General features: G+C 48.1%; 1 protein-coding gene across 2 annotated transcripts in view; it reads right to left on the bottom strand.

The window, feature by feature from the left end:
* LOC126530810 (lipid droplet-associated hydrolase-like) overlaps positions 1 to 26,442 on the bottom strand; it is a 91,476-nt gene that overhangs the window by 7,386 nt on the left and 57,648 nt on the right. Inside the window, exons 2-4 of one of the 2 annotated variants that reach the window (XM_055070814.2) lie at positions 14,780 to 14,920; positions 12,449 to 12,664; positions 2,717 to 2,871 (exon numbers count right to left, since the gene is read on the bottom strand). In XM_055070814.2, coding sequence (XP_054926789.1) covers positions 2,717 to 2,871; positions 12,449 to 12,664; positions 14,780 to 14,920 — 512 coding nt within the window. The remainder of the gene's footprint in view (positions 1 to 2,716; positions 2,872 to 12,448; positions 12,665 to 14,779; positions 14,921 to 26,442) is intronic. The other variant, XM_050178096.3, reaches the window with a different exon arrangement.

Here is a 26,442-nt window from a genome sequence, read left to right as displayed (position 1 = left end):
TCAGCACCTACCGGCATTGAGTAAGCGAGAACTTTTTCACTTTCTTTAGTAGCCGAGTTTATATGAATATGATGACGCCTTACATCTCACTTCCCGCACATGGCGTATGCAGGGTGCCCCACGTAACTTTAGCCAAATCTTTAAAGATATGCAGATACGATGTATAGCTGGACAGAATGAAAGTAAAGTTGTTTGCGTCGCTTGGAGATACTCATGTTATTTTTTGCATTTTGCTTAATTACATCATTTGTATTAGTTAATTAATCAACTTATCAAATGTTATAATTAGAAGAAAAGTGTAAATGAGAAAATTGTATGGCAACATGAAAAACTCTTGATACAGCTATATGTTGATCAATATGTGCTACATAAATATTTTAAAAGCATGAAAGAAGCCCGCGAATACACGAAAAACTACCGCACGACTGGCCGCTCGAGACTCCCCCCTCCCACTTCCCCTCCCCCCAGGTTGGGCACAGAAATACTGAAAGCAAGATAATGGGCCTATAATTCTTGAGATGTTTAATATCTCCCTTCTAATGGATTAGCCTAATGTTGGCATTCTTCCAGCTCTCTGGTACACTTGAAGTCGCGAGGCATTGCGTATAAAGGGCCACAAGCATTTCAAGCATGATATCCCCTCCATCTTTGATTAAATCGAATGTTATTCCGTTTTTCTCCTGTCGCTATTACCCGGATGATGTCTTACAAGGCCCTTCTAACTTCATCGCTAGTTACAGAAGGAGCCTCTGTGTCCTGTTCGTCATTACTTCGAATGAAGGTAGCGTGGCTGCTCCGAGTACTGTACAGGCCAGTATAAAATTCTTCTGCTGATTTGACTATGTCATCGAAATTACTGAAGACGTTACCCAGCTTATCTTTCACTACATAGATCTCGTCCTGCCCTATGCCAAGTTATCTTCTCACTGATTTTATGCAGCGGCCATTTTCTACTACTTCCTCAATCTTTCACGCGTTAAAATTTAATATATGCCTTACATTATTGTTGCTGATCATGCAGTTTAACATTTCCGCGAGTTCTAGCTGATCTCTCCAGTTAGACTCTTTCATGTCTTGTCGTTGCTTTATTAGGTTCTTTGCTACTTGGGAGAGCTTAGCTACTGCAGGGTTGCATTGGTGTCTTACCTCCCACTTCGATTGCTGGTTCTGAAATCAGCCTAGTTAGAGTTTTCTTCATTACCTCAATGTTATCTTCATTTTCCTGTTCTAAAGCTACATATTTGTTTGCGAGAACCCGCCTGAATTAGTCTGATTTTGCCCTTATTCTGTCTAAATTGGCCTGATTCTTCTTGACTAGTTTTACTCTTGCTCGCTTGAACTTGAGAGAAATGCTAGGCTTCACTAACCTATGGTCACTGCACTCTACCCTACCTAACACTTATACATTCTGCACTATGCTGAGATCGGCAGAGAGTGTGAAATCTATTTGATTTCTTGCTTCTCCATTAGGGCTTAACCAGCAAAAGCGGTTTTTGTAGTGATCTCCCGCAGACTTCCGTTGCACGGATGCAAGGAAAATTATGGCATCACAAGGCATAGTGACATGTGTCTGGCCTACGCCTGCCCGCATCAGGCCGAACGAGTAGCCCTTTTAAACCGTCTGCCCCCTTCAAGTGAAGTGAACGCTGTTGTAGACTTTCACTACGCTTTATCTCACCACCTTGGAAGAAAAGTTCGGTCGTTATCTCGGTTGTTTTCCTCAGGACGGTTCTCCATATCCTATGGTCACTTATAGTGTATCCTATGGTCACAAACAGGGAGTTCGCGATGTCACTGCAAGGGAACGGTGGCGTCCTCTGTCACCACTGCGGCGAAACACAGCGAAACACGCCGCACGTTGTCGGATGGCCCCACCATTCCAGTCCAGAAAAATCGGCTCCTTTTGAGCTTTGTCGATAAGAAATTACGATTGCCTTGTATTGGCGTTGCTTCGGACAGCATTCCCTCGCTCGTGCATCGACGCTCGACGCGTCAAATCTGTGACTCCGTTCACACATACAACGCGCGTTAGCTTCACATGACTTCACTTTATGTTTCACTGACGGGTGTGACAACCCTGCGCACATCTGTCAAGAGCGATGGCAAATGATTCAATGAAGCTGGAAGCTTCTGCGGCAATACACCTTGGTCCAGGGTTGAAATAGTCCTTTCTTCCTTTTTCGTTCAAGTGCGAGCATCGTTCGCCTAGTTCATTCTATGCAAGATATTCGCTTTTTGCCCGCGTGTAAAGCGTCCATAACTTTTGTTGTCGTATTCATGCCTTAATGGCAAAAATTGTGCCCATCACTATAGGTACGCGTTCACCCTCAGTAGCTCTTCCTCAGCGAAATATTTAAGAGTCCATAATCTTTCGCATCGCGCCTCCCTTGCGCTCCGAGGCGCGTAGCAATGCGAACGCATGGGCTACGAACTTGACGGATGGCACAAATGGGCCTCTGTTTTACTGTTCGATGCAACAACCACGGCCTCAGACTCATCCAAGTTCCAGGCAGTCTGCTCCATGCTGTTTGTGCGTCGACGAGACAGAGCGCTGTGTGTTGTGTTTACTTAGTTTTTATCCATTGTCTACCTGTCACGCTGCATTTTATAATTAGGAGACCGCCTGGAACTTCGATGGCCCTAGTGCCACCTTCGCTAAGTAAAATATTCTGCGTGCACGTATACCCTAGCAGTCGGCAATGGTTAAGCAACTCACGTTGAGGTCCGGGGCCCTCTTGAGTATCTCGAGGACCATGTGGCACCCGATGGAGTGTCCAACCAGGATGAGCGGCGTCCCGCTTGGAATGTACTGCTTGATGAAGGCCATCTTGTGGCCGATCTGGCCGTCGCACGAGTACAGAGTCGGATGATCTACGAGCACAACAGCATATGTTTCCGATCAATCGACTTATATTTTCACCGTCAGGCTTGCAAGAAAGTCATGTCTTGCGAAATAAGGACCGTACCATCACAGTGTGATCTAGGTGGACATTTGCAAGTGTAGTGAATTGTTGAAATGTGAGCGTGCAGTAAGCTTTTCCTCTCCATATTTCGTCAGCATATGTAAAGAAAGCCACCATCTAAGGGGTGAAAGACTTACAACATTCACTCTTGATTTCACAGTGTTTTAAGAAAATTATAACACAGGCACTAATGCTGGTACTCTTCTTTCAGACAGAGCGAGAAAGTTAATCGCGATATGGTCAACATTAGAACTTCGTAAAATACGTAAGCGCACCGAGCAAACACGCAATAACATTCGGTAAACATAACCTTAATTTCAGAGCTAACAAATCTATCCTGTAGCTATATTATACATTTCCGACAGCGTACAATTAATGCGTTGAATTGAAACGACATGCCCTATAAGAAAGTTGATGGCTTTTTGCAAGCTCCAAGGTGGAGATCAGATAAAATTTCCTGGAATTTGTCTTATGTGCCACTGGCCTTACATTTACTTACATGAACGGCTAGTGAACCGGTGAAACCATCAAATCGCAATGAAAACTGCTGAGTCCTCACTGCCATTCGGGGATCACGGAAAACAGCGTGACACTAAAACACTTCAACGCTCTCTGAAATTGATTATTATATCATCGGTGCATGAGCGCAAACCAGCAAAAGTCGATTTCAGTCGTCGTGTGCCACCGAAAATTCTCGAATTGCCAACCTTATCTAGCGCTAAACCACACGGTGCATTCTGCACACGAATCGCGTACGTCGGCATCAGCCGGGTGCAAGTATGTGGCAGTAGTTGTACGGCTTCTGTGCAGTAGAGTCAGGAAACATCGTCGTACGCGCACGCACTCTTGCAAACTTATCAGCCAATCAGATTCCTGCATGGCGCATGTGGATCACTTGAATTTTTGAATCCTACGCAAGATACGCCATGGCCTGGCTACCCCGGTTTTAAGGTTAACATGGTGGCAAATTAATCGACCGGCGACTTCATCCACGGCTTGCCCAATTTCATTTAATTCATTTCATTTCGTTACAGACCCCGTAGTATAGGGCTATTACATAAGGAATAGGGATACAACATATACAAACAAGACTGTTGTAATGCACTCAATTCTGCAAATAAAAAGTTGTTACATCTTCGACAAATTGTGAAGAGCAGGTGACGGCAGCGACTTGATGAGGAAGGGCATTCCATTCTTTAGGTGCTCAGTAGAAAAACGAGGTTGAAAATGTATTTGTGCGTGAATGTAGTTGTGCTACCTGCTGGGGATGGCCAACGCCTCGTGACCGGCGCGTTGGGGGAACAATGTAGTGTGGCTGATGAAGCGCCGAATAGTAGAACCTGTGGACGAGGGAGAGGGGGGCAAGGCGGCGATGAAAGGATAGAAGCGATCAGGAAGAACCTTTTCTTCAAGTATGATATGCTGACGTAGTAAGCGTATGTGGAATGAATATACCTGAAGAAGCGATTTCGAACTGCCTCGAGGGCATTGGCGAGATATGCTTGATGCGGATCCCAGATGGCAGATGCGTACTGAAGTTTCGTTCTTACCGATGATCTATATAGGCTAACAGTGTTACATGCAATGGAGCAAAGCGAAGGTGACGTCTTAGAAATCCTAATGTTTTGTTAGCCGACGAACATTAGTAATAATGGGCGTTCCAGGTTAGGTCATTATCCAAGATGTCACCTTAGTATTTGCAGAATTCTACTAATTCCCCGGTGACGTTACCAATCAGATAAGAAAAGCGAAGCGGGCGATGACGACGGGTAAGAGACAAGTTTGCATTTATTAGAGCTGAGTGTCATCCGCCAAAGATCACACCATTCTTGTACTAGATTAAGGTCAAATTGAAGAGCTGTTTGGTCAGTGATGGTATCGACTGAGCGATAAATAACGCAGTCATCGGCAAACATACGGATATGGCCGGACTTGCAGAATTGCAGAATTGAATTGGATACGGCAAGGGTAAGTCGTTAATGTAAATTAAGAAAATAAGGGGGCCAAGGACGAACCCCTGGGGTACGCCTGATGTGCCTGGTGCAACGTTAGAAGCGTGGTTATTATATGAGACACACTGTGAGCGGTTAGTTAAAAAATGCTCAAGAGAAAGAACAAATGACAAATGAAAGGCAGGGAGGTCGACTAGGACTGAGCCCCGTTGGGTACCCTATACTGGGGAAAGGGAAAATGGGAGGGAAATATGAAAAGAAAAGAAAGTCCACTATGGATACCGATCAGTCACTCCGTCCGGATCACAGACGGTGACTCAATCCGGTAGCTTTCAAATATCTCAGCAGCGTTTTTGTGGCCCTTTGTTGCAGCAATATATATGCGTTGGCCATGGTCCCAAGATTTTGTTCAAGGCGAACGGTTTTCTAACTGATTTAGACTTGTGCAGAGGTCATGTCTTCCATTTTCAAAAGACGGACAGTTAGCACACTAGATGTTCTACAGTCTCCTCGACACCGCAGGCATTGCACTCGGCTCTATCAGCCATTCCAGTCAAACACGTATATGCAGTGGTGAACGCGACGCCTAAGCGTAAGCGGCACAGCATTGTTTCCTCTTTTCGCGGAAGCCCAGGTAACAGCCCCAGTTGCATAGATGGGTCGAAGGAATGCATTAGATGTTGGGTGAATTCAGGCGTGTACCACTTCTCCAATGTCATACGGTCTTGCTTATCTGTTGGGCTGCGTCAGTCCGCGATAAAGGTACAGAAACAAGGGTTGCTCCTTCATGTACTTTCCTAGCAGCTTCGTCAGCGAGGCCGTTGCCGGAGATACCGCAGTGACCCGGCAGCCACTGAAACACGAAGTCAAGTCCTTTCATGATCACATAGTGGTGCATTTCTAGTATCCCCGACACGAGTTGTTCACAGGACCCGCGACAAAGAAGTGGAAGAAGACATTGTAAGGCCGCGTTCGAGTCGCAGAATATTGCCCACAGATTAGCCGGTTGGTTGTTAATATAATCAATGGCACCTCGGAGGACAACAAGCTCCGAACCGGCTGATGTCGTCACATGAGAAATATCGTATCGGATGCTTAGTGATCGTGATAGTATAACCACTGCGCCGGTGGAGTCGGTCTGGGTGGAAGAGCCATCCGTATATATGTGGACTCGGTTAAAGTAGAAAGTGTGCAGAAAATCCAGAGCTGCTTGCTTCAAGGCGAAGGTAGGCCGGTCGGTCTTTTTTCTTATCCCTGGAACCGTAAGACGCACTTGATGTTGTTTTAAACACCACAAAGCTGATGTTGAACGTGCTGAGGGTGTAAAGCCCGATGGTAGGGAGGCACCGTGGATGCTGACCATGTTGTAGAATGACGCCTATGGCCGTCGTTCTGGCAGGCAGGCAAGAGAGCTTGATTGCATCCGTGAAACATGACGAACATGGGCCTAAGCGTTTCGGTGCTAATATAAGTCGTGATCGGATGGTCTTAAGCCATTATAATGGTTCCTGCTGTTGAGGAGCTCCGCGGAAGGCCTAGGCAAACACGTAGTGCCTTCGCCTGCACGCTCTGAAGTTCTCGAAGATTTGACTTGCATGTCTTAGCAAGCACGGGAGAGCTGTAGCGTAGGAATCCGATAAGAAGTGCTCGTTACAACTGTAGCATAGAGCCCACTGACGAGCCCCATGTTTTGCCGGCGATTAACTTGAAGATGTGAACAATAGATGTGAGCTTCAAGTGGAAAACCTGAAGGCTCCAAGAGAGGTCCCGGTCAACAATGGCACCAAAAACCGATGATTTCTTTTGTAGGAGATAGGCTGGCCATAGATGGATAGTGGATAATGAGACATTGTTTTTTGCGTAAAAGCAGCTAATGCAGATTTTGCTGTCAAGATGGTAATGCCTTGTGTGCGATGATAGATACCTGTGTTGCTGCTTTCTGTAGCCTTGCGCTTAACTGTTCAAGCCATTTTAGGATATCGGGATGCAAATGAAAACGAGGAAGATTTAGTAATAGGCGTTGCTGAGATATCTTGTCAAACGCTTTCGCGTAATCCATAAATATGGTGTCTGTTTGTATGTTACTTTCAAGATTAGCGCGAATGTCATGAAGAAATAGTGCAAGCTGGGTCTCACAAGACCAGCCCTTGTGGAACCCGTGCTGATAAGGATGAAAGAAGTTGTTAGCGTCTAGAAAGTTAATAATATGAGAGTAGATTATACGCTCCATGATCTTGCAGGGAACACTTGTTAATGAGTTGGAGCGGTAACTTAGTGGAGCATTTTTGTTACCCGATTTGTAGACTGGAATAACCTTCCCCACTTTCCACTCCTCTGGCATGGTGCCTGTGGAAAGCGACGGTGAAAATAATAGAAAAAGGCTGCAGAAATGCGTTTCCTGTTTTTTAATAGTTCAGAGCTAATGTCATCGATGACAGATGATGAAGACAACTTAATATTTTCTGCTACAGATAAAGGCCCACGTCCTGTGAATACGATGGCTGACATGTTGCATCGTATATTTGTGGTAGGCGGAGCTGTGCGGCTTCTATGCAGGAGAGTCAGGAAACATCGTCGCACGCGCACGCGCTCTTCCAAACTTCTGAGCCAATCAGCTTCCTACACGGTGCATGTGTATCATTGACTTTTTTAATCCTACGCAAGATGCGCCATGGCCTGGCTGCTCCGGTTTTAAGCCTAACATGGTGGCAATTAATCGATCAGCGCTTTCATCGACGGCCTGCCCAATGACCATTCGCGGCCTCTTCTCCTTATTACTTCTTTTTTCTTCTTTCCGGCGAAACAGTCTACTTCCATTGTTAATTTATCCTTCATAAATTTTTTATTTCATCTTCTTTAATTCGACTACCATTGTCTGTCTGTCTGTCTGTCTGTCTGTCTGTCTGTCTGTCTGTCTGTCTGTCTGTCTGTCTGTCTGTCTGTCTGTCTGTCTGTCTGTCTGTCTGTCTGTCTGTCTGTCTGTCTGTCTGTCTGTCTGTCTGTCTGTCTGTCTGTCTGTCTGTCTGTCTGTCTGTCTGTCTGTCTGTCTGTCTGTCTGTCTGTCTGTCTGTCTGTCTGTCTGTCTGTCTGTCTGTCTGTCTGTCTGTCTGTCTGTCTGTCTGTCTGTCTGTCTGTCTGTCTGTCTGTCTGTCTGTCTGTCTGTCTGTCTGTCTGTCTGTCTGTCTGTCTGTCTGTCTGTCTGTCTGTCTGTCTGTCTGTCTGTCTGTCTGTCTGTCTGTCTGTCTGTCTGTCTGTCTGTCTGTCTGTCTGTCTGTCTGTCTGTCTGTCTGTCTGTCTGTCTGTCTGTCTGTCTGTCTGTCTGTCTGTCTGTCTGTCTGTCTGTCTGTCTGTCTGTCTGTCTGTCTGTCTGTCTGTCTGTCTGTCTGTCTGTCTGTCTGTCTGTCTGTCTGTCTGTCTGTCTGTCTGTCTGTCTGTCTGTCTGTCTGTCTGTCTGTCTGTCTGTCTGTCTGTCTGTCTGTCTGTCTGTCTGTCTGTCTGTCTGTCTGTCTGTCTGTCTGTCTGTCTGTCTGTCTGTCTGTCTGTCTGTCTGTCTGTCTGTCTGTCTGTCTGTCTGTCTGTCTGTCTGTCTGTCTGTCTGTCTGTCTGTCTGTCTGTCTGTCTGTCTGTCTGTCTGTCTGTCTGTCTGTCTGTCTGTCTGTCTGTCTGTCTGTCTGTCTGTCTGTCTGTCTGTCTGTCTGTCTGTCTGTCTGTCTGTCTGTCTGTCTGTCTGTCTGTCTGTCTGTCTGTCTGTCTGTCTGTCTGTCTGTCTGTCTGTCTGTCTGTCTGTCTGTCTGTCTGTCTGTCTGTCTGTCTGTCTGTCTGTCTGTCTGTCTGTCTGTCTGTCTGTCTGTCTGTCTGTCTGTCTGTCTGTCTGTCTGTCTGTCTGTCTGTCTGTCTGTCTGTCTGTCTGTCTGTCTGTCTGTCTGTCTGTCTGTCTGTCTGTCTGTCTGTCTGTCTGTCTGTCTGTCTGTCTGTCTGTCTGTCTGTCTGTCCTATTACGCCGGCACAGTGGCCCAGGTTGTCTACCAGCTTGTGCCACGAGGTATGTGCTCATGGTCGTGGTGCCGTCGTGATTGTTCCATCGTCGTCATTCCGGTCTCGTGATCTGACTCTCATCCCGCTTTCGTCGTCGCGCCTCCTGCGCCGACACAGTGGCAAAAGTTTTCTAAACTTTGGGTTACTAAGTATGTGCCCGTGGTCGTGATGCCATTGGGGCCGTTGCCTCGTCGTCAATCCAGCTTTGTCATCCCGCTCTCGTCATGCCATCGTGCTCACATCGTCGTCGTCATGCATTCGTTGTCATACTAGCTTCGGGAGGTCTCCGTGGTTCCATCGTCGCCACTTCAGCTTCGTCATCCGACTCTCGTCATGCCGTCATCGTCATGCCATCGTCGTCATACGGGCTTCGTGATGCAGTCTTCATCATGCCCTTGTCATAGACTCGTCGTCATCCTATTGTCTTCACACCATTGTCATGCCATCGTCGTGATTGTGTCGTCGTCATACAGTCATCGTCATGCATTCGTTGTCATGCCCTTGTGATGCCGTCGCGATCATTCTATCATCGCGATCCTAGCTTCGTCATCCAACTCTCCTCATGCCGTCACCGCCATACCATTGTTGTCATGCTGTCGTCGTCGTACCATCTTCCTCGTTCCACTGACGCCAAACCCTTTTCACCATTCTATCGTAATTAAGCTGCCCTCATCCAACCGTGATTATGCCTGCATTGTCATGCCATCGCTGTCATTGCGTCGTCGTCAGACAGTCGGTATCATGAACCAGGGTAGTCATACCGTCATCATCATTCCGTTGTGATTACGCCATTCTCGTCCGTCCGGCCTCGTCAACCGTTTGTCGTTATACCGTCATCATCACTCTATTGTCGTCATACACCTGTCGCCACGCTGTCATCGTTATATCATCGTCATCCATTAGGAATCTTCATACCACTGTCGTCATGCCGTTGTCGTCACACTACATTTGTCACTCCATAGGCGTCATTCCATTTTCGTCATCTCATCCTCACCACTCGTCGTCATCATAGATTCATCGTTATTTCACCGTGCTTATGGGTAACCTTGACAGGCGAGTGCCAGGCGAGTGCCAGTTAGCTTCAATGTTAACCGAACTAACGTTCACACTCATCGTGAGATGAGCTCTGCCATATTTCTTTTTCTCCCTCTCTATTTCCCTTTTGCGGCGTGAGAAACTCGTAATGGCGCCGAACGGCGAAGGTGTGCCCGTCAAATCGCGCCGGCGCTGCTGTTTGCGCAATGTGAGTGTTGTAATAGGCGGCGCAGGCGGTGCAACTTCTCGTCCCGGAAACGCTTCAGGTTCACATAAGCGTTTACAGCCTTCGGCCGATCCTACAGGCAGCTTGGTCGCCATCACTTGTGGCGGTTCCACAGCGTTGCGCTGCCGTCCTGTCGATCCGGATCGAACCGGATCAAGCCGCACCGAGCCAGCGCGGCAAGTGCCGTTCTATCATCCTCCGCGACGCTACAGCGGAATAGGCTTAGATCGCTGTACACGCCGTAGCTGCACACAACCAAGGTCGCCCGAGGATGAATCAAACGCTTGCCGCACGTGGCCCAGGCCAGAACACGGCGAGAGCTGCGAACGGAATCAATCGCCCGTCACTGACGGTTCTGGTTTCGTAACCGACGGGCCACGCTACGAAAGCGGCGTGCAGAGCGTGACATCATGTAGGCGGCGGCGCTTGCTCATCGCCGTAACGTGAAGCCACGCGAACAAGCCTGTGCGCGCGCATTTCACGCAATTACGCAACAAACCTCGCAATTAGAAGTCAAAATAGCGGAAACTGTGGCGACACGTAGGTTGCTAAGGCGCACAGTACGGCTGGTATGCACTCACAGCTATTTACTTATCTGTCCAAATGCACCAAATGCGCACATTAAAGCACGAGCAGATAATAACTGAACAGAATACCTGTCATACAAAATTACATGGACGTGCGACGTCTAATCGCTCTCCAACCGTTTCAAAGCATGGAGTAGTGCCAAGTGTGCGTTCTGAAGTTAGAATTTTGTCACTGTTACAAATGCAGGTGAACCTTGAAAACTGAACAACGTGTTGTAGTCATCTCGATTACTACAGATTACTCGAGTACATATCTCGAGTAATCGAGATACCCATGATCTCGAGTACATATATCGAGATCATGGGTCACGAACGGCACGGTTAACAGTCCCAAAACTAGAGTGGGTAATTTCTCTTCCTAAACGTGATGAGGATTTCCCACTATTTAAATGTTTTAAAAAACGCAAGTCCATGTTTGTGAAGATATTCCAGCCCTCTAAGGTATTACTGACCCGAAACTTTAAAGCCGAAAAAGCGAACGTCTCGATGTGGACAAAAAGCTGCAATCACAAAGTAATTGCGAACTTCACAGCCGCATGTAGTAGGTCGGATCTATAAGCTGCGATTGGACTAAAGCGTGCAGTGTACAGAATCATAATACGCCTTGTTATTGTTGCGATGTAACGCGAAATTTATTAATAGAGTAAGGATAGTGAAAGCTTGAAGTAAGGATAGGATAGCTTGGTACATTGCCTTTTTCCCTCAGCTTCGTAATTTGATCAGAATAGCTACGAAAAGTTTCTACACCTCAGTGAAAGCTCTGTGACCATCAGTCGTTAGATATGACTTTAAAAATAATAATCAAGAAATACATTGCTTTTAAAGAAACATCTAAAGAGTAGCAGTTAACCAGCTTAGCCTAGTAAATTATTATTTCATACCGCTATTTCCATGACAAAACAATTCTTTCAAAACACTATTTTCATTCAGTTGGCGGGACAAAGTTCAATTAGTACGGGAAGAAATTAAAGCCAAGTTTGCCTTTCTTGAATTTCGCGCCCAAACATCACCACTGGCGCATCAGTGTGACGTCACTAAGTTTACTTATCTATATAAATATACCTTAACGGCCCAAAAGGCATTTAGTAAGGAGTATTAAGTTATTACAATCAAAACACAAGCAAACTCTAAAGAAATAAGGTTAAAAGCAAGTGAACAAGAAAACGCAACGCAACAAAATAAATTAAAAGAATGCCTTGCAACAACAACAGCAACAAAAAAATAAGGTTCCAATGCAAGTGAGCAAAAGGTCTCCGATTACGATACTCCCTAGTGCGAAATTTGAAAGCAGGTCGATACGCGTTTTCATTGCGCGATATATGCAAAGGAAGAGTTCGACAAAGATTCGATGCATCCGCTAGAGAAGGAGACTGGGGCTGTAACTTATCAAAACACACTGATAATGTTTTTTGGAGGGAACAGCTTTCTTTGGCCATTTCTACCGGTTGCGCGGGTGTCGGACTTCCACTGACTATCACGAAGGCAACGAGGCAAAGGCCACGTAATCTCGCGCGACAGTGTTGAGGGCGTGTTCATCGCCTATTCGTATTAGTACAATAGTATAGTAGTATCTTTCTAGCATGAACTATTAGCAGCTTTTTGAGACGCACGCGCGGACGCAAAGGAGTTTCGGGCTGTCTGAAGGCTTACAGATGCTGGGGTGCAGCGCTCGGGAAGGAAAGCTCTGCTCTCCTTCCTCCACAATCTCTCGCTGTGGCGGCTGCGGAAGAAGGGGATAGCAGTCGCCATCCATGCCGTCGCTGCTGGGCACAAAAGACATAGGACGAATCGGCGCTGCTATGATGGTCCTGGCGCGCCTGCCGCTGGGTTTCTTGCAACACGACCAGATGGCACCCGCCTCCGCGCCTTCAGTAAGGAGAGTTTCGTTATTACATTCAAAACACAAGCAATCAATGACATATCTTAAACGCAGATGGAAAGAAACTGGAAGGGAACGCGGCATTAAATTGCACCCGAAAGATAACAGCCGAATATTTCCAATGCAATGACGAGGTTGTAGCTGAGAAAAAAAAAGGGTATGAAAGAGAACCAGATGGAAAAGGAGCTGGTGCTGGCAAACTTCAACTGGAAGAAAGCCGAAGGGAAAATTCCGAAGCACACAGCCACAGGGCTAGACGAGGCTCATGTTAGGCTGATTAACGAATTAGGACGAATAAGTAAGGAAGCTCCGTTAAAAGCAGTAGAAAAATGTCCAGAAGGTGGACGAATACCAGACAGTTGGCGACAAGGTAGAATGAATTTAATTTATAACGGTAAGGGGGAGAAATATAGCATTCGCTCGTATAGGCCGTTGACCATTAAATCGGTAATACAAAGGTTAGCAATGCAGGCAATTGAGTCAAAGGTGCAATCACGGTCTGTGAAGGAGTACGTTTACCTACGTCAGTAACTCACAGGGGACCCTGATCATGAGAAGGAAATTTACAGAAGAATAAAAATGAGTTCAAGCGCATTCCGCAGCCGTTGTCAGATCTTGACTGGAAGCTTACCATTATCACTAAAAAGAAAGGTGTACAATCAATGCAAGCTACTCGTGCTGACATATCGGTCAGAAACTTGGAGGCTGACAAAGAAGCTCGAAAACAAGTTAAGGATCGCGCAAAGAGCGATGGAACGAAGAATGTTAGGCATAACGTTAAGAACAAATAGGGATAACCGATATTCTAATTGACATTAACAGAAATAAGTGGAGCTGGGCAGGTCATGCAATGCGTAGGTTAGATAACCGGTGGAACATTAGGGTTACAGAATGGGTGCCAGGAGAAGGGAAGCGCAGTCTAGGACGGCAGAAGTCTAGGTGGGGTGATGAAATTAAGAAATTCGCAGGTGCTAGCTGGAATCGGTTGGCTCAGGACAGGGGCAATTGGAGATCGCAGGGAGAGGCGTTCGTCCTGCAGTGGACATAAAATAGGTTGTTGTTGATGATGATGATGATGGTGTGATGATGATGATGATGATGATGACGATGATGACGATGATGATGTTGTTGTTGATGATGATGATGATGATTATGATGATGATGATGATGATGATGATGATGATGATGATGATGATGATGATGATGATGATGATGATGATGATGAGGATGATCAGTGCATGTCACGTCAGGGCTTTTAGTATTGGGAAATGCCTATATACGTAAGCGCGCGAGCGTTGTTAGACTCCGGGCGCGTCGGAGCGCGTCGGCCGCGTTCGCCACTGCGTCGAACCATCGGTCGAACCATAGGCGGTGTTGTTCTCGCCAACGTGACGTAACGTGTGCGCGCAAACAGCGCACACTGAACGCTTTCTCGAAAACAAAGTTCATATTTTTTTTTTTTCTATGGATTCCCACCGTGCAGGATCCTGGAATGGGTTCCGCAAGTCCTCTTCGCGCAGCAAGGCCAAATCGTAGGTCATGAAAAAGTACAACCTACCGCTGGTCGCCTTTGACATCGCCATCTTGCGAAACTCCTTTTTCTCGCGCTCTCCCGAACAAACGAGAACCACGAGAGCAGCACGCAAGGCTCCCCACGTACGCGCGCAAGAATCGGATGTGTGCGTATACGCGGCGGCCGCGTGCGCATCACGTACCGTTCGTGTTGCTCTCCGCACATGCGCACTTTGCAGAACGTAGCGATCTTACGTGCGCAACGTACACAGTACTAAAACTAACGTCGCTAGGTGATGCTGACGTCACAGTAAAGAGGCGCACACATAACGTCGCGAGCGTCGCTCGACTCCGGGCGCGTCGGAGTGCTTCCTTCGTCTACGCGAACCTCTTCCACGCACGCAGAAAAAAACGGAAACCTACTCATATACAGCTTCGCTGTAAAACGATCGCCGTCGGGAAATGGCGTCAGTACAAGCACTTGTCCTGCGCCGACTTCCGTCGTCTGTTCCAGTTCTCGATATTCGTCGCGAGGCGTACTACCGACTATAGTACAAGTTTTCTACCTTGCCAACGAGACCGTCACGAACCTTCAACGTTGGGTATCTGCATGGGCTTGGGTGGTGCCACGTGCCCGGCGTGCGAGACACCCCAGACGATGACCTTGCCCTTGAGACCCTGGTGGATTTCGCGCATGAACTCGGCGTAGAACTCGATCGAACCAGGATTGCCTGCAAAAGAAAACGTATTCATGACTACGCGCCGGTGCAGTTTTGCTGGTCCACTCAACGTGCAGTTAAGCGAGTACCCTTTCACTGCGGGAAATCATGACAGCATGTTCGTTTTCATTAATTTCATCAGCGGATTTGGACTTCGCATGGGTGTGACGATGGATTGAGCAATTAATTGGAAATTTTCCTTTAGAGGCTTATGGGTGTGCTCGAACGGGGTTGAGTAGTAACATGCAAGCGTCGGTCAAGTTCTTTTTTTCCGTTAAATATCAAATATAACTTTGGGTGCTTCTGGTCAGCCTTTCGTTTGGTGGATCTTTACCTTGATATCGAAAGGCCACTCAATGTGAAGCTTATATCTCGTCAGATTAACGGTACACACTTAACAGGCTGTAAATTTAAAAGGTAGGCCGCTTAAGTGCTGCATAGCAATGTTATATACTTTCCGACACATTTTCTTACATATTTTAGCTAATTTAGCGGTGTTCACTAATGCCTTATAGCATTTTAAATCAGGGCCTATTGATTTTAAAGAAAATACATCTTTAAGCTAATTTAACGGTGTTCAGTAATGCCTTAACATGTTAAATCAGGGCCTATTGATATTAAAGGAGATACATCTTTAAATGTACTTATTACATGATTTCTTTATTAGCTGTCGATTTGGGTTCACGGCTATTCGAATAGTTTAGAAGTTGAATCTGGCCACCCTGGTGCTCGCCTTGTCGGAGTGCCAAGTGATTGTTAAGAACTGCAGGTAACGGATATCCGTGACGTCAAAATCACCAGGCACAACGGTCTGCTGCTGCGAATTATATTTCTCTTACCGGAAATCTCCCAAAAATGTTTAACCTTTTATATTAGAGTGCGCAGAACGTTCGGTGATCAGGAATTAAATCGTTATCATATTCAGCCTAGTGTTTGTCCCAGTCTAGCACTTAAAACAGGGGGATTTCGTTATCGAGAGTTCATGTAATACTGGCCTCAGAGATCGCACTCGGGCACCTCCGGTGAGATCTCGGAGGCCACACTGCAAGTGTGTTAGTCGGGAAACTCGCGCAGGTGTACTGCGTTTGCGCACTATTTCTACGCGAGTCGCCCTCCACCGAGAAGTGGTGTGCTCACTCCAGACGTGGCCAAGCCAGAAGTTATCTCCCACGAGACTTACAGACGGGAACATGCGACCCGGCCCGTTCGGATGTTTTCGCGTTTCAATGTACGCCGACGATACGAAACTTCGAAGTACACTGCAGTCTTAGATCAAGGGCGGTCAGGGGAGAGTGACTCCGGCGCCATTTTTAGCCTCAAGGAGATAGTACTTCTTGAAGTTATTGCGGAGTCCTGACCAACGTTATAAGATAACATTGTCTCCGCAACAGTTCTCAGTATTTGAACCTAATATCTCCCCGCTCCTTCTTTTCCTACCGTGAGTCGTCTGCACCAATGTGACTGCCGAACGGAGACGTGTTGTCCTTATCATCAAGAGACCTCTCGACAATCACAATGCGCCATGACCATTGAAAGCTGAGATAGCATTGTAAGATGGGCATTTCAACAATATTTGATCGCGATATCCATGCTCAAGTCGTGACTAATGAGATTACGAAACATTGACTTGTGCGCCATACCTATAGCTTGGAAGACCTCTTCAACTTCACGATAAGCTTTAAGCTATCGTAAGATGGCATTATCAGAGAGACATTTAACGATATTTGAGGTCGATGTTTATAGTGTGCTGCGATTTCAAGGGTCGCGAAGCGACTTGATCGTGCGAACTGGTGCAGCACTATGTGCAATATTAGGACCAGCAAATGCATAAAGTACAGAAAATGCGAGGGCGCGGAAGATCGAGGGCGCGCATGCGTTTCTCACAACTGCCACAATGTGCCGCACGAATTTGAGTAATCTCAACATGCTGCTGTTCAGAAATCTACACAATACAGGAACACTGTATTCCCTCTGTATTCCCCATATCCCTGTTTACAAACTTTATTCCACAGTGTGCTATTCCATCTGTCAGCCCCTTGCTTATTTTCAGTTTCCCCCTGTATTTTGCTCCGTCATTTTCTGCGCATGCATCATATTACGTCGGTCTGAAGCTAGGGCACTGAGATCCCGAAGTCAATTTACCTCCTAATTTTCCCTAGAGTGGAGTAAATATCATTTTTTTTAAATACGAATAGTAATGGTAATTTCGAATACGAACAGTGAGTAGATAATATGGGATCTAATATCAAGTAATCAAATGCCGAGCAGTATACGAGTTCATGGCAGGAATATTTATTTCTGTATAATTATGTATCACGCCTCTATTGACTACCCCCCTCCTCTCCCCCCAAAATAAAGGAACAGCTATATATCTGGGACAAATATTGAATTTTAAGCACAAGATCTCTAATTACCATTACAATATTGCTGCGAATATCCCGTCAGCCTCTTCATAGCCTGGTTGCAAACCAGCTTTTCAAGAATTTATGGCGCTTGTATACAGAATGGGAGCTTTACAAAAGCGCTAAATAAATGGGTTAAGAAAAACAATCACAAGACATCGAAAAAGAGAAAAAGTAAACTAATCTAGGACTAAATCAAAGGATCTACGTCAACATCTACTTGTGTGCCATAAGCACATGTAAAAGAACCCGTTGCAACTAAAACGTCACTAATATTAGCGTAAGAAAGATAAAAAGGGTTACGTGACTAGACTGCCCAAAATACTAAATGAACTTAAATGAAGAATATTCAAGCAAAACTCACAGGCGCTTCCACCGCGAAACCGAAAGTAAAACATAAATTGTCCATTTCGTTTCAGCATTCCTTCGAAGACATTTCTCGTTGTTTCACCTCTCCTAATTTGCGATACTGTGTTTAGCAGACGGAAAACAACAACAGGACTTTAACAAACGGTTATTGCGAAATATTTCGTATTTTCGAATATCCGAAGATAGAAAATAGTTCATTTTCGGATACGAATACGAATAGTTAGTGTGTAATATCTGATTCGCATTCCAAACATCAAACATCCACTCCCTCTCCCCTACTTACACCTTTATCGCTGAAATGTGTTTACTCGCAGCTTGGGAATAAAACAGGTCTCACTATTCCAATCGCGAGACCATATTCACAAAAGAACACCTACGCTTAAATTGTTCGTAAGAGAAAATTCCAGCCAACCGCGATGCTGAACATATTATTAGCGAAGGCGCCTTACGAAAGGCGAGGATCCCTTACGAACGCAAAGTTGTGTGAATTATGTGCCAAATTATTAGGGTAAACGACGAAATAAAGATAAAAGAAAAGAAGGAAATGTGTTCAGTAATATATATATATATATATATATATATATTACAAAAATGCTCACTCTTCAATAAAAAGCTTAGCTACTTGGAGGAAATTCTAAAGGAGGTGCCAAGGCCTGTGACATAAAGAAAAAGTAAATAAACAGTTCAGAGCGTCTTTCTTGCGCGCAAAGCCAAACGCGCGTACTAAGGAATCCAACTACTTCACCTAGCACGTTTCGGAAACATCTCCTGCGCCAAAATTTAAAAAATATATACCATGCACTTTCCCATAGAAACCACTACCGGGCACCTGGCGCTAGCGTCTATGTTGTCCCCAGAACTATGTGTGTGAGCTCTATGTCGTCCGCATATATCCGACGTTAGTCGGATGTATGCGGAAAACATAGTGTTACAACATACAATGCAAGCAATTTGCAGAGACTTGCGAATACAAGTGGCAATGCGGCGACAAAAGATCTAGGCCTTAAGAAGTTTAGCACAGAGAAATCGGAATTACGATTTCTTCAATGAAAAGACGACGAATGACGTGGTATCAGCTCAACAGAAAGTCCCACTCATAGTCAAGCAATATAAATATCTGGCTGTACACATAGACTAGCAATAACCGCCGCGGTGGCTTAGCGGCTATGGTGTTGCGCTGCTAAGCCCGAAGTCGCCGGATCAAATCCCGGCCGCGGCGGCCGCATATCGATGGGGGCGAAATGCAAGAAAAGCCCGTGTCCCGTGCATTGGGGGAACGTGAAAGGTCCCCTGGTGGTCCAAATTAATCCGGAGTCCACTACTACGGGGTGCCTCATAAACTAAACGTGGTCCTGGCATGCAAAACCCCAGAATTCGATTCAAATTCAAACGAGGAAGGACCGACTCAAGCTTCCGCAAAGATAATCTAAGAACGAAAAGGAAGCGGAACGCAGAAATAAACATAGAGCCCTTTGGGGCAACAATAAATGCCAGGTGGTGCTGGGACATTTGAAAAGTGTAATGGTGCCAGCGCCAACCTGCCAGCCTTGCTGTTTCATGCCCGAGCAGGCTGCCTGAGGTATGCGCCGCAGGACGAGACATGTCTGTCCCGCAAAATACTTTTTTTTAAATCCGGAAATGAGTCGGAACATCGCAATATAATGCCCGAATATTGACCCAGCAAAACCCATAGGGAGTGCCCACTGTTGGGGACTCGGTGCTGACGCCCGTTATTGCAAATGGGTCGCAAGCCCCGAGGGTAGCGTTGGCCTGGCGGCCTGGGGCACTGGAAGCATCCGAAGGTCCCGGCAAAGCAAGAGTAGACTGGTAACAGAACAACTTGTTTATTCTAACATAGCAAAAGAGCGGCCGGTCAGGTCGACCGAAGTGGAGAGACGGGAGAGCACGTAACTCAACAGTACAAATCGGAGCCTCTCTCCTGGCGTCCGGGGGCAGCTGCTCTTATACTCTCGGCGTCGCGGGCCAGAAGGAAGGTCACGGGATGAGCCCACGCGACGGCGGAGCATGAGCCCACGCGACGGCGGAGCATCAGCCCACGACGGCGCGCACGGTCGAGCCGAGAGACATGTTGAGCCGAGTGTAGTGACGCATCGCCAACCCGCCGACGGACAGACCTCCTGGCACCTCACTTGGGGAGCTCCGCTCCCCGGCTGCCGCGCATTGACAAGCGTGGGCACACACACACACACGCACACACGAAGACACGTGGCACTGAAACACGCCTGGACACGCTTGACGGGGAGGCGTTGCGGCGGCGTCGAACGGGCCAAAATGTCCGCCGCTTTGAACGAAGCCCCGGCGTCCGTTGCATCCGCGCCGGCATTACCGCGCGCTGTAGGCGAAACGTAACAGACCGCCCCGCCGGGGGAAGGAGATCCCGATGGTCAGGGGACTGCATCCGCTGTCCGGAGGGATGTCGCTCGATGATGCTCATAACCGAAGTCGGGCGTCCTTTGGCGTTTCTTGAGCGCAGCGCACAGAGAAGGCCTCGTTCTCACGTTCAGGTGCACACAGGACACTGCAAAGTGACTTCGGGAGAGCTGACATTTTTGTTCTCGTTTCCGGCAAGCGTTAGAACTACGCCGAAAGTCAACCGCTCAGTCAGCAAGCACGGCACAACCCTCACTAAGCCCTGCCAGGCTCTTTCCCCTTTTATACTGCTGCCTAGTTCCTTACAGTAGTTTAGCAGCACTCAGAACGCGTCCACAAATCGGAAAATTGCACTAGAAAGCACATCATCGCTTTGAAACACTACACAAAAGCAATAGGTTAAAAATCCTGCCTCAGGAAGAAAAACATCAGTAACAAGCAATTTTGAGGCTGATTCCCACGTTAGGGGCTTCGACTTAAGCCATCGGCGTTACCGTTGAGACTCCCCTTTTTGTAACGCACCTCAAAGGAATATTGTTGCAAAGCGAGGCTCCAGCGCAGGAGGCGGCCATTTTTGGGAGAGATGGTCTGCAGCCATTGGAGAGGGCAGTGATCCGTCTCAATGATAAACCTCGAGCCAGCTAGGTAACATGACAATTTCTGAACGGCCCACACGATACACGCACACTCTTTCTCGGTGGCGCTATACGCCTGCTGACGACTCGTCAGCTTACGACTAGCATACAGGACGGGGTGTTCTACTTCTCCATTTTCCCGTTGGCACAGTACAACGCCCATGCCTCGCTCACTAGCATCACACTGAACAACGAACCCTTTTGAGTAGTCGGGCGATCGTAGCACAGGCTGGCTTGTTAGGGCGCTCTTTAGGGCGCTAAAAGCTCTTTCCTTTGTCTCATCCCAGACGACTGTTTGCGGCTCTGTCTTTCTTAGAGCATCCGTTAGAGGAGACGCGATATCAGAGTACCTGGGGATGTACCTCTGATAGTAGCCGGCTACACCTAAGAACGACCGAATATCGGTCTTCGTGCGCGGTTGCGGGAAGTCTCGCACAGCGGCCACCTTTATTTCAGAGGGGCGGCGACGACCCCGACCAATCACGTGTCCGAGGTAGACAACCTCGGCCTGTGCCAACTGGCACTTGGGAGCCTTGACTGTCAAGCCCGCATCGCGCAGGCGGGTTAGCACTGCCCGCAAGTGCGCCATATGCTCAGGCCAGGATGCGGAGAATATCGCTACGTCGTCTAGATACGGTAAAGCGAATTCTTGCTGTCCCCGCAACACTTTATCCATGAGGCTTGAAAAGCAGTATGGCGCGTTCTTCAAACCAAAACTCAAAACTTTAGGACGGAATGTCCCCATTGGTGAAATGAACGCCGCATACCTACTAGCCTCTTCTGTAAGTGGAACCTGCCAATAACCCCTGACAAGATCTAGGGTGGAAATAAACTGAGCGCTACTCACTCTCTCAAGGCGCTCCTCGATGTTAGGGATCGGATAAATTTGATCCTTAGTGATGGAATTAAGCCTGCGGTAGTCGACGCAAGGACGAGGTTCCTTGACCGGTACCTCAACTAAAATCAAAGGGGAGGTATAATCACTCTCACCTGCTTCAATAACACCGAGCTGTAGCATTTTCTTTACCTCAGCCTCCATAATATCGCTCTGGCGGGGTGACACCCGGTACGCCTTGGATCGTACTGGCTCTGGGGAGGTAAGTTCTATGTCATGAGTAAGGACAGAAGTCCTACCAGGCCTCTCAGAGAACAGACCTTGAAACTCTTGTAAGAGCTGGTGTAGTTCGGTTTTCTGCTCAGGCGACAGCGATGCTTTACTTATTAAGTCACTAATGACTTGATCGGTGTCTTTCCTGTTCGTCACTGAGCCTAGTCCCGGAAGCTTGACCGGAAGCTCTTCGGGAACGTTTACCATCATGCACACCACTGCTTCCCGTTGCTTATAGGGTTTGAGCAGATTACAGTGGTAAACTTGCTGTGCTTTCCGCTTTCCTGGCAGACTCACCACGTAGTTAACGTCCGACAGTTTTTGAACAATTCGTGCTGGGCCCTCCCACTGCACGTCGAGTTTGTTCTTTAGCGATGTGCGCAATATCATGACCTCATCGCCCACCTCAAAACGACGGGTCCTGGCTGTCCGATCATAATAAACCTTGGCCCTCTGCTGGGCCTTTGCCATTGCTTCACCTGACAACTCCTGTGCCCTTCTTAAGCGTTCGAGGAGCTTAAGCACGTACTCTACCACGACTGGGTCGTCGCCCCTGCCTTCCCATGATTCTCGAAGCATGCGAAGCGGAGATCGCAGCGAGCGACCGTACACCAGCTCAGCTGGCGAAAACCCCGTAGCCGCATGCGGCGCGGTCCTTAATGCAAACATCACTCCAGGCAGACACAGCTCCCAGTCAGTTTGATGTTCAAAACACAATGCTCTCAACACGCGCTTCATGACGGAGTGGAGCTTCTCAACGGAATTCGACTGGGGGTGGTGCACTGAGCTGTGTAACAGCCTTACCCCGCACCTTTCGAGAAAGGCTGTCGTCAAAGCGCTAGTAAACACTGTACCCTGATCTGACTGGATTTCTGCAGGAAAACCAACTCGCGCAAATATGGACAGTAGTGCATTGACTATCTCAACTGAGCTGAGTTCTTTCAGCGGCACTGCTTCAGGGAACTTTGTCGCTGGGCAGATCACAGTCAAAATGTGTCGGTACCCTGTGGCTGTTACCGGCAGAGGTCCCACTGTATCAATAACGAGCCGTCTAAAAGGCTCCGTAATGCTAGGCACCAACTTCAACGGCGCCCTCGATTTGTCCCCTGGCTTGCCCACCCGCTGACAGGTGTCGCATGTCTTCACAAAGTGGTCTGCGTCCCGAAAACACCCTGGCCAATAGTACTCTTGCAAGAGACGGTCCTTAGTTTTCTTAACTCCTAGGTGTCCGGACCACGAACCCCCATGCGACAAGCGCAACAGATCCTGACGATAGCATTGAGGCACGATCAGCTGATCGAACTCCAGTCCCCTGCGGTCTAGATACTTCCGGTACAGGACCCCACCTCTTTCCACAAAGCGAGCATTTTTCTTGGCGATACCTTCCTTGATAATGCAGCGTATGTTTTCTAGGCTGCCATCCTTCTTTTGCTCGGCTATCAAAGCCGACCGGCTGACTTTTAGCAACCTGTTAAGTCCGTCTGACGTAGGCGCGATGAGCAAATCTGTAGATAGCTCTTCTAACTTTCCCGTGTCGGGAATTTCCTCTCCAGTATCTGGTGCCTTTAACGCTACAGGCTCAATTTTATTCAGTTCGGGCGTGCTCTGAATACCAGCTTGCTGCGCCTCTGACCCTTTCTCATCGTTCAACAACGTCGGCCCCGCAACTACCGCCTTTGCAGCGAGCTCCCGAACCTTCGATCTGGTTAAGGCCTGAACGCTAGCCTCACCAAACAAAAGCCCCTTCTCGTGCAGGAGGTGATCGGACCTGTTCGAAAATAGGTACGGGTACTGGGGGGGCAGCATAGATGACACTGCGGCCTCCGTCTCAAGTGCTCCGAAAGGTCCTTCAATAAGCACTTTTGCTACCGGCAGACACACGCTATGAGCTTCCACTGCTTGCTTGATCCATGCGCACTCGCCCGTGAACATATCGGGTTCTACGTAAGACGGGTGAACTACATCCATTGTAGCTGCGGAATCGCGAAGCACTCGGCACTCTTTCCCGTTCACGAGGAGGTCTCGCATGTAAGGCTCGAGAAGCTTCATGTTCTCGTCAGTGCTGCATAAAGACAAAAACACGACTTTTGTTTTTGTTTCTGGACACTGCGCCGAAAAGTGACCCGGCTTCTGGCACGTATAACAAACGCGCGCTTGCCTCGTCTCGAACCGCTTTCTGCGTTCGGCTTCGGTTGCCGCCGTCTCCTTACGTTCGGTCGGACTGCTTTCACTCGCATCCGAACTACGTGTGTCCCCCTTTGCTCTCATGGGTGTGAACTTCGGCCTCTCAAACTTGGAGCCAAATTCACCCTTTTGACCGTCCTTAGCTCCGCGAGCCCGACGCGTCACAAACTCCTCGGCTAACTCAGCGGCTCGAGCCACCGTACTAACGTCTGGCCTATCCAAGACCCAGTACCGCACGTTCTCAGGTAACCGACTATAAAACTGTTCTAGCCCGAAACACTGCAGAACTTTCTCGTGGTCACCAAACGCTTTCTCTTCTTTGAGCCACTCCTGCATGTTTGACATAAGCCGGTACGCAAACTCTGTATACGACTCACTTTTGCCTTTCTCATTTTCCCGAAACTTCCGACGGAACGCCTCCGCTGACAGCCGGTACTTTTTTAGCAGACTCGATTTCACTTTGTCGAAATCCTCTGCCTCCTCTCTCTCCAAGCGAGCGACTACGTCGGCCACCTCGCCGGGTAGCAAAGTGAGCAAGCGCTGTGGCCACGTTTCCCGAGAGAACCCCTGCTTCTCGCACGTTCGCTCAAAGTTAACCAGGAACAAACCAATGTCCTCTCCAAGCTTAAACGGCCGCATCAGGTCAGTCATTTTGAACAACACTCGTTCTCCTGCACCGTGTGCCTGACTTCCATTACGAGCGCGTTCCATCTCTAACTCGAGACGCTTCATTTCCAAAGCGTGTTGACGGTCGCGCTCTTCTTTTTCTTTCTCTTTTTGTTCTTTTAGTTCGCGCTCCTGTTTCTCTTTCTGTTCTTTAAGTTCACGCTCCCTCTCCTCAATGGTCTCAAGGCATTCCGACAGCTCGTCATCCTCAGCTTCTAACTCAAGAATAGCCCTTAGCAGTTCTGGTTTTCTGAGTTTGTCTGAGACATCCAGACCCAACTCTCTCGCAAGCTCCAGCAATTTCGGTTTGCGCAACGACTTCAAATCCATGGCTGCTCTGAATGCTGCTTTCTCTACTGCCTACTATTGTCTTGCCGCAAACTAACCCGGCAGCAACGACAACCACAATTACCAGCTCTGTTTCTGATACTAACAAAAGCCTGGCAAAACTCAGAAGAAGAAAGTCCCGCACTCACCAAACCTCGCAGCCAAGAATTCCGCGCAGTCGTTCCGCTGCAGGCAACCAGTCATCACACAGGGCTCGTTGCACTGCTCCCGGATGGTCGTTGTGCTGCTCAGCATACAGTCAACCGCATCTCTTCGCTGCTGGCCTCCGTTGTCGCGGTCCCACCGCTGCCACCAGTTGTTGGGGACTCGGTGCTGACGCCCGTTATTGCAAATGGGTCGCAAGCCCCAAGGGTAGCGTTGGCCTGGCGGCCTGGGGCACTGGAAGCATCCGAAGGTCCCGGCAAAGCAAGAGTAGACTGGTAACAGAACAACTTGTTTATTCTAACATAGCAAAAGAGCGGCCGGTCAGGTCGACCGAAGTGGAGAGACGGGAGAGCACGTAACTCAACAGTACAAATCGGAGCCTCTCTCCTGGCGTCCGGGGGCAGCTGCTCTTATACTCTCGGCGTCGCGGGCCAGAAGGAAGGTCACGGGATGAGCCCACGCGACGGCGGAGCATGAGCCCACGCGACGGCGGAGCATGAGCCCACGACGGCGCGCACGGTCGAGCCGAGAGACATGTTGAGCCGAGTGTAGTGACGCATCGCCAACCCGCCGACGGACAGACCTCCTGGCACCTCACTTGGGGAGCTCCGCTCCCCGGCTGCCGCGCATTGACAAGCGTGGGCACACACACACACACGCACACACGAAGACACGTGGCACTGAAACACGCCTGGACACGCTTGGCGGGGAGGCGTTGCGGCGACGTCGAACGGGCCAAAATGTCCGCCGCTTTGAACGAAGCCCCGGCGTCCGTTGCATCCGCGCCGGCATTACCGCGCGCTGTAGGCGAAACGTAACACCACCTTTCAGAAGCGTTGGGATTCGAAGAAGGTGGAAGGACTAACTGGTCGGCGGTAGAGATAAGGAAGAGACGATTAGAGTATCGTTAGAAGAAAAGGGGGGAAGATATTGACAGAAACGGAGCCATTGCTAGTGTAACTGCACAGTATAGTAATAGAGGTTTTAAATACGAAAGTTAAGATCGAGATCATGTGGTCAAAAGACTAGATAGGGATAGATGTAGTAAAACCGGATTAAACAAGCAGGCTAGGGAACTATTTGTCCCCGCCCCGTTTCAGCGTGGATGCCAAGGAACATCGTGAACATCCCCATAGACATCATCGCTGCAAGCATGCAAGAATGTCAGTTCATCCAGCCTGGGAATGATGTTAATCTGCGGATTTGTCTGAACTTTCCCCTTCTGGCTTCCAAGAACTTCGTGGCTTCGTGACACGAAATGCAATAATTTTATAATGATTATGCACG

Source organism: Dermacentor andersoni, chromosome 5 (genome assembly GCF_023375885.2).
Source record: "Dermacentor andersoni chromosome 5, qqDerAnde1_hic_scaffold, whole genome shotgun sequence".
Classification (NCBI taxonomy): domain Eukaryota; kingdom Metazoa; phylum Arthropoda; class Arachnida; order Ixodida; family Ixodidae; genus Dermacentor; species Dermacentor andersoni.
Note: the sequence above shows the minus strand (reverse complement) of the source record. Positions and strands in the feature narration are given on the sequence as shown.